This window comes from Lipotes vexillifer, unplaced genomic scaffold, assembly GCF_000442215.2.
Source record: "Lipotes vexillifer unplaced genomic scaffold, Lipotes_vexillifer_v1.1 scaffold611, whole genome shotgun sequence".
Taxonomy (NCBI): domain Eukaryota; kingdom Metazoa; phylum Chordata; class Mammalia; order Artiodactyla; family Lipotidae; genus Lipotes; species Lipotes vexillifer.
The window spans coordinates 969,874-978,546 of record NW_006785619.1 but is presented as its reverse complement, the minus strand read 5'-3'; the positions used below and the strand labels follow the sequence as shown (position 1 = coordinate 978,546).

At 45.6% G+C, this 8,673-nt stretch overlaps 1 protein-coding gene across 1 annotated transcript in view; it reads left to right on the top strand.

The window, feature by feature from the left end:
• The first annotated feature begins 1,085 nt into the window (after window positions 1–1,085).
• FXR2 (FMR1 autosomal homolog 2) overlaps window positions 1,086–8,673 on the top strand; it is a 15,548-nt gene continuing 7,960 nt past the window's right edge. The window contains exon 1 of the mRNA XM_007457785.1: window positions 1,086–1,525. Coding sequence (XP_007457847.1) covers window positions 1,445–1,525 — 81 coding nt within the window. The 5' untranslated portion in view covers window positions 1,086–1,444. The remainder of the gene's footprint in view (window positions 1,526–8,673) is intronic.

Below are 8,673 nucleotides of genomic sequence, written 5' to 3'. Positions count from 1 at the left end.
CTTTCCCTATCACTCTGAAGAACAACTGACCGTTGTTTGTCTCCTTGGGATTCCCTCAAAACTTAGTCCTTATCTTTATCCCATGTTCAAATGAACTCCATGCACTTACTTGCTTAAATGTGTTTGTCTGCTCCTTCCCCAATATATTATAAAATCCTTGTTTTGGGGACCACATCTTGTCTTTGTACCCTTACCACCTACCACAGTGGATGGAACACAGTGAGGGCTAAAAAAATATTTGCTAAATGATTACGGCACAACACATGATCCTAATTTCTTGGCTATTTTATTCACTTCCACCGAAATTTCTCACTTATCTTAGTTTACGAATCCTAAGTTTCCCCTCTACTATCCTTTCTCCGTAACAATTTTTCCTCTTTTGAATTTTCTCCGCATTTAGATATCAAATCTTGTGCTAAGTTGCATTTGCCTTTCGGTACTGCCTTGAAATCTTTCTTTTACCTTTCTTTGTATGCATGATCAGAATCTTCTCAAGGCAAGAACGTGACTCTTAAACCGCATCGTGCAGAGATACAGAGGCTCAAAAGAATCCAGTCCGCCTTGTGGACTGTAAAGCCCAGCGCATGCGCACCAGGCCCTTTTTTTTTTTTTTTTTCCTTTCGACAACTCCTTTTTTTTTTTTCCTTCGGAGCGTGCGCACCAAGAAAGACAAAGGTGGGGAAAGTGACCAAGCAATCATTCAGGCGCATGCCCATCCCTAACTTGTACAAGCCTGGTGGAGCGCACCGTGGTGAAGTGGGTGTGGTCTGACCAGGAGCATCAGAAGTCCAATCCGATTGAGTGAGCTCCGTCCCTCCCTCCCCATGATTGGTTAGCTCTCAGTGTTGTGGGGTGGGAAAAGGAAGAGACAGGGGCCGTGGAGAGATGGGGTGGCGAGGAAAAAGAACCAGTCTGGTTCTGCGCAAGCGCAAGTAAGCGACCAGGAGGGGGCGTGAGAGAGTGAAGAGGAGTGTGGAAACCCTGATGCACTGGCCAGCGCGAGCTGGGTCGCCAGCCTTGACGCCTGCGCCTTGGCCCTCAGGGCCCGCGCGCGGCGGGCGGGTGCCCGGTGCGCCTGCGCAGTAGGCGGCGGCGGCAGGGGGAGGTGGAGGCCGTGGAGCGGCAGCGGCAGCAGCGGGTCCCGGGACTGAGGCAGCAGCGGGGGCAGCGGCGGGCGGAAGCTGAGGTGACGAAGGCAGCGGCGGCGGCGGCCGTTTCCCTCACGGTGGCGGAGACCAAGGCGGCGGCGGCGGACGGGGAGCGGCCCGGCCCCGGCCCCCTGCTCGTTGGCTGTGGCAGGGCCGCCGTGGGGCCGGCCCGGCTCCCGCCCCCCGCGGCTCCCCCTCCGGCTCCTCCTCCGGGGAGACGCCGGGGACCTGGCCCGGCCCGTACTCAGAGCGCTGCTGCAGCTGCCGCCGGGGGAGTCGGAGGCGGTGGCGGCGCCATGGGCGGCCTGGCCTCTGGGGGGGATGTGGAGCCGGGACTGCCGGTCGAGGTGCGCGGCTCCAACGGGGCCTTCTACAAGGTGAGGCGGCGCGCCGGCCGGGGACGCGGTCTTCAGCCCCCTCCCTCCAGCCAGAGCAGGGAAGAGTGGGGCGGGATCGATATTCTGGAGCTAAGCCCTGACCCTTAGAACCTTAGACCCACGCTCCCACCCGCGGCCCTCCTGGGGGGAGACCTCTATAAGTTAACCCCTTCCTCTTATTTTTGGCCCCTCTATTACACCTGCTTTTACCCGCATCTCCGGGATTGAGCATCAGGGCATTGTACTTGGTTCAGCTCCCCCCGCAACCCCCCAGAAGAGACCCCATTTACCCAGCGTCTCGTTGACTTTTCCTGTCTGTAGTAGAAGACCTACCTTGGATCTGAATCATGTCTTCCCCACAGTCCAAGCACATGGAGAATAATCTTTATTCTTCCCTATTACCCCCTTGGGAAGGCCGTCCCATATTAGATCTTTTCATCTTCCTCGGAGAGGCCTCTGCTTACTGGCTCTGGAAGACTCACCCCACTTTCATCTTACATTTCTGTTCCCACCCCAAGGAGAAACGGTCAGAATCTGTTTATGACATTTAGTATCTTTGACCTCAGGAACTCTGGGCTGTACCAGTCTAGTTGCCTCATAGCCATAAGGTGGCATCTTTTCTCAAGTCTCTCGCCCCACCCCTTTATTACAAGACTAGCTGGTTTACTGTTCTACCCAGGGATGGTTTTGTATTTGTCATCTCACTTTGACCTCATACATTTAGATCATTCATACAGTTTCTTCATCTTGAGGAGTGTAAGCTTCATATCCCTGATCTCTAAAAGGGGATCTCACAAGGATTCCCTCTGTTTATCTCCTTCTTAAGGATTTCCACTTCTAGAAGACTTTTTGGCCAACTCGCCCAGTTTGGGAATCCACTAGCCTTTTTTTTAAGGGAGAAGGAGACTATCTTTAAAAGATCCTTGTTTACTTCAGCTCCCCTGTTGCCCAGGATTTGGGTTTTTTAGAACTCCTTTTATTACCACCTTTTAAATCTGTTCTGAATATTATTTTTTAGGACATCTTTTTCCCATTTAGATTAAGCCAGAGGGAGACCCCTCTTGCCTCTCAGGAATTTTTCTTTATGTGACTGTTGTTATTTTGAACCTCTTTGGACTTTATGCCTGGAATTGTCTCAGAGACTTTCCCGATTCCTGTCTTCTCTCATTTTACCCTGAGGAGCAAGAGCAGAGTTATCTTATCATAACATTACTTGTGAGGAGAAGAACCCCCTTTCCTTCACTTCCCCTCAAGCCTTTCCTCCCATAATAGACCTCTCCACCTTCGTGCCCTTGGAAATGACTTTCTCGAACTCCTTCCCTGTGAAGTCATATCTTGCTATAACTGGAAAGGGTCTCATATTTGCCCTTGGAGTAGGTTTCTGCCCCAACTTCGATTGATAAGTTCAGTGTAGTCATTTTTGACCCATTCTAAATGCCTATTCATTTCTGCCTTACTTCCCTCACCAGATTTCTTTATATTCTTCAGTGCCTGTGGGTACCCACATCTATCTTAACTTAACCTCTCAATATAAGTTTTTAGCTTTTTTTCCTAATATTTCTGTGTAATCCCCAGGAACTACCTATTCCATTACCCAGCTAAGATGGAAGAAGGAAGCTCCCAGCTGATCCCTTCTGTCATTTTTTTCTGCATACTTTCCTAACTCATGGGACTTTTTCTTCTAGCCTGCCTCCGTAGCATTTCTGTTTTCTTTGGCAAAGTCTCTTAATTCCTTTCTGATTCTGATAGAGTGCATTTGTCTCTTATATCCTTTTCCCCCAAGCTTGCATTACCTTTGTTGAAATACCTTTCCTCATAAGATTTTAGCCTCATTTCCCACAGTATCTTGTCCTTCATCTGGGTCCTTCCCATCCCTAAGAAAAGTGATTCTTAAACTGAGCCTGAGATCAAGATAATGATGTTTGCATTTGTTCTAGGAAGCATGGGAGTCAGACACAGCTGGGAAAGATTGGTATCCAGTTCAAATTAGCTGTGTGAGACTGCTGGGAAGGGACATGTTTCCCTTTCCACATATAAGTGTCCAACAGAAAATGTGTCTCTGGATCTTTCTCTTTTCTCCTGTGGGCTATGGCAGTGATAGACTTGATTGAGGGAATTGGGGCTAGGATGCTTTGAATCAGAGAATAGAGTTTGGACTTGAGCTGAAAGCCAGGTAATGTGGATTTTGTGTCCTGGCCACTTTAGCATTTTCTACCCCATGCGTCAGTTGAAAACAACAGTAAATCCTTAAATTCAGACTAATCTTTCTTCAACGTTCAGTGCCATATAGATACTTACCCAATCTGTCCTTGCTGCTGATTTAATATTCATGACTCAGCAAACTTCAGTGTGGTTCAAGGAGTGTTTACATTGCTTCTAGAACTATAAATTTGGGAAGGTTCCTTTCATCCCTCTCAGAATTGGGTCCTAGTGTTGTTGATTTTCTTCCAGGATAGAACTGCAAATGTCAGATCTGGGATCTAAGTTATCTTTTAGCTATCCCATCAGCTCTTCCTTTTCTGTCAGAACTTAATGTGTTTTGTTCTTTAAGCGGTGCTCTCCCAAATGAAATGTCTGTTCACCTTCCAGGGCACAGTCATCCAACTTTCCAGACCTTACCTGGATATCCCAATTCCAATTCCTTTTTAAGGAATATGGCATCCTCACCTTCAACACGTGATTTTTATCCAGACCCTTCCTGATTTTCTTCTAGAACTCCCTCCTTTATTTTGAGGACCCAGGACTAGAAGATAGGTTGAAGGTGGGACCTAATTTTGTATCTTATAATTTGAGGAAAGTGAAGTACTTAGGAACCTAGGGCTCTCACTTCCTCTGTCCAGTCCTAGGCTCTATAAGCCAAAGCTCCATATGCCCTGGCCATTGAATTGAATTTAGTTATCCTTTGGATCTAGGTAGCCTTCTAGAGATTCACTCAACTGCTCTTGCCCTCCTCTGCTTATCTTCTCAATGAGCATGGACTGAGCAGAACTAGGAGCTCACTTTATGCCACTGGTATTTTGGGAGGAAAAAAACTGGGGTAATGTGGGTGGAATTAAGGAGCAGAGACTGACTTGGAATATGAAGTTGAGGAGAAAGCTTGTTTTGGAGAATCTTTGAAGGAAAAAGACCCGAGAAGTATAAGAATGAGTGACGTTTAGTTGAACTGCTGAGTTATGTGAGGGAGAACTCCATTCTGAGCTTTGCATTTCTGCCTTGGGATCATGGTAGCTGGAAAAACCAGGGTAATGTTGCTACCTCTGCCTGAGGGCCAACCCTGACATGTTGGAGAATTGGATTAGAGCTTTAGACATATCCTTTGTGAATGAGTGTATCTAGGAGTGGGGATCTCTTCACAAAAGAGGTAGGCAAGTGATTCTCTTCCACTATGTTTTATCTCATCCCTGAAATGTTTTGAAAATAGCTAACACTCTTGATAAACTGTTTCTAAAGCTCAGAGATAGACATTTTGGATAAAGAATTGGATAGGGCTTCCCTGGTGGCGCAGTGGTTGAGAGTCCGCCGCGGGAGACGCGGGTTCATGTATTCTCTTCCACTGTGTTTTATCTCATCCCTGAAATGTTTTGAAAATAGCTAACACTCTTGATAAACTGTTTCTAAAGCTCAGAGATAGACATTTTGGATAAAGAATTGGATAGGGCTTCCCTGGTGGCGCAGTGGTTGAGAGTCCGCCGCGGGAGACGCGGGTTCATGTCCGGTCCGGGAGAGTTAATGAATACACCTCAGATTTTTGTAAGGCATAATTGTTTACACAAAAGCTCAAGGTCAGGGTGGTCCCAAAGTGAAGGGATTATAGAGAAATCTAAAAGGCATTTTTCAGATAATGAAAAAGGGGCATAGCATGCTTTGTTCCAGAATCCCAAGGTAACTGATAGAAATAGTTAGGCAGTGATACCACAAATCTTTAATTTGTCATCACTGCTACATTTGGCTTTAATCATAACTGTTTAATAATCATGCCTGTGAAAAATGTTCACATATAAGAAGAAAGTGCAAATTGTGCCTAGGATCTACTTCCCACACCCTTCTCTAGTGAAATGGAAGGAAAACTAAGTAAAGCTTGAATTGAACTAATAAACTATTGTTGTTTTCAGAATAGTTATTCAAGGAGGAGATCATTGTCAGGGTGACTAGAAGGGGTAGACAAAGTACTTTGAGACATTCATTGGGAGGTAGAATATTGATTCCTGTGAGACAGCATACCAACTTTCAGGCAAGTAGTTCCTGAAGTACTTCTGCCTTTGAGCCCCTCACATACAACTCCTTATTTGTAGACTGTATAACATAGTCCCTAAAAAAAAAAAAAAAAAAAAAAAAAAAAAGAATTGGATAAAGTCAGCTGAAGAGCCTAGATGAAATGTTTAGAGAAATCCTTATAAAGGAAGAAAAGAGGAGGACACTTAAAAAGGAGCTAAGAAAAAAGAAGAAAAAAGAAAAAAAAAAGGAGCTAAGGGAAGAACCCAAAAGGGAAGAGAGGGATTTGGGCAAATAGAAGATGTGAGTGGAGAAGAGTAGGAATGGGTATTGATGGAGCTGAATGAAGAGTGGAAAAAATATTACTGAAGAAGGGAATGGCAGAGAAGGCTAAAGCATGGGTAAGTCAGAGGCTAGGCTGCACCAGGAGGACTAATGCCTTGGGCAGAAGTAAAGCTCTAAGTAGTAAGACTCCATAACAAGATCCCTTCCCGAAAGAAAAGAAAGATGGCTGGTATCAAGAGTGAAATTTTAGGTTTAGATTTAAGGAAAAAACAGTGTATTAAGTGTTTATGATTGATCAGTTCTCTGAGGTGGGAGTGACACAAGTGTACATTTTTGGTGTTTTCTCTCCCAAGCTCATATTTTGTTCCTACCTGCAAAGCTCAGGAATAGTTCTTCATATGTTAGCTTTTGGAAACCCCTAATTTTTTAAAAAAATCTAATGAGGCATAATTGACATACAATGAAGTACACCTATTTAAAGCATACAATTTGTTAAGTTTTGACATATATATAAAACAAACCATCGCCACAATTTCTATCAATCCCAAAAGTCTTCCACCAGCCACCAATGCCTTTTGTCATTATGCATTAGTTTGCATTTTCTGATTTTTGACAGAAGCGAAAAGGCAATTCAGTAGAGGAAGTATAGTCTTTCAACACATTGTGCTCAAAGAACTGCACATTCATAGGTTAAAAATGAAGTTTGGGGCTTCCCCGGTGGTGCAGTGGTTGAGAGTCCGCCTGCCAATGCAGGGGACGCGGGTTCGTGCCCCGGTCCGGGAAGATCCCACATGCCGCGGAGAGGCTGGGCCCGTGAGCCATGGCCGCAGAGCCTGCGCGTCCGGAGCCTGTGCTCCGCAGCGGGAGGAGGCCACAGCAGTGAGAGGCCCGCATACGGCAAAAAAAAAAGAAAAAAAAGTTTGATTGTATCTGGTACCATATACAGAATTTAACTCAAAATGGATCATTGACCTAAATGTAAAATAAAAACTATAAAACTCTGGACAAGGACATTAGGTAAAGATTTCTTAGATATAAAACCAAAAGCTCAGATACAGAACAACAAGTTGAAAAATTGGACTTTATCAAAATTAGCAATCCCTAATTTTGAGTATGTGAAAAACAGGAGAGAAGGTAGGAAAATTGGGAGCACAGGATTGAACCCATAGCTTTGGCTTCCTCAGTGAAGACAGAAAATAGGAGGTGGGGAATTCCCTGGCAGTCCAAATGGTTAGGGCTCAGAGCTTTCACTGCCTTGGCCAAAAAAAGAGAGAGAAAATAGGAGGTAGACCAGCGATTCCAGCTATTCAGTCATCCCTGTTCCTCTCCCTTGTCTTCATCTCAAGTTTGGGGTCTTCTGCAAATTTTATTACTCTTTTCAAATTCTTAGCAGTGTCCTAGTCTAGCATTTAGAAATCTCACATCTTTTATTTATTTATTGGGCCGCACCACTCAGCTTGCAGGATTGCAGGATCGTAGTTCCTGACCAGGGGTTGAACCCTGGCCCACGGCAGTGAAAGTCCTAACCATTGGACCATCAGGGAATTCCCTCACATCTTTTATTTTATTTTTATTTTTATTTTTTGCGGTACGCGGGCTTCTCACTGCTGTGGCCTCTCCCGTTGCGGAGCACAGGCTCCGGACGCGCAGGCTCAGCGGCGATGGCTCATGGGCCCAGCCGCTCCGCGGCATGTGGGATCTTCCCGGACCGGGGCACGAACCCATGTCACATGCATCGGCAGGCGGACTCTCAACCACTGCGCCACCAGGGAAGCCCCCTCACATCTTTTAAATCCTAATTTTTCCTTCCGTAAATTGTGTTTGTTTCTAATTTCTCCAGTGTTCTGATTATTTTCTTACGACCCAGGCATCAAGGCACCAAGTTCGCTCCGGCCTCTTGCTGTATTAGGAGCTAGACCCTTTCTCTCTTGACAGATCCTGATGTCCTCTAGGTGTTCCAGGACAACCTCACACTGTCTCATGGGATATTCTTAGCTTTGCTGAATGTTGTTGGTATTTTAATTGAACTCTGGCAAGCTGCTCAGCACTGCATGAGGCAGACAGATAGGGAGGCCTCTGTGGGAGCCGTAGGAGACCACTAGTTTCCCAGCTGTTCTGATGCAGGTGATGTTTCTCCCTTCTACTTAATTTCTGTCTCATCTTATTTCTGGATTTTGCAACATTTCTTTCCCTGCCAGTATTGTTTCCTTTTTTGCTACCTCAACATTCGTATTCCTTCACCAGTACAGATTTTTCTAGCCCTGTTTTTAGATTGCTTGTGTCCCCATCTAAAACTCTAGTTTAAAAAAAGAAATAAAAAAAAAAAAAGGAGTTTCTTGGTGGCCCAGTGGTTAGGCCTCTTGGCTTTCACTGCTGTGGCCCCAGGTTCAAGTCCCTGGTTGGGGAACTGAGATCCCTCAAGCCAGAAGGCGCGGGCGAAAAAAAAAAGAAAAGAAAAGAAAACAAAAAAACTAGTTTAAGGCCCTCTAAAACTGTCTGTTCCCTTGATGGCTGAGGTGGTGGTTGATTTTTTTTTTTTTTTTTTTTTTTTTTTTTGCAGGCCTCTTACTGTCGTGGCCTCTCCCGTTGTGGAGCACAGGCTCCGGACGCGCAGGCTCAGCGGCCATGGCTCACGGGGCCAGACTCTCCCC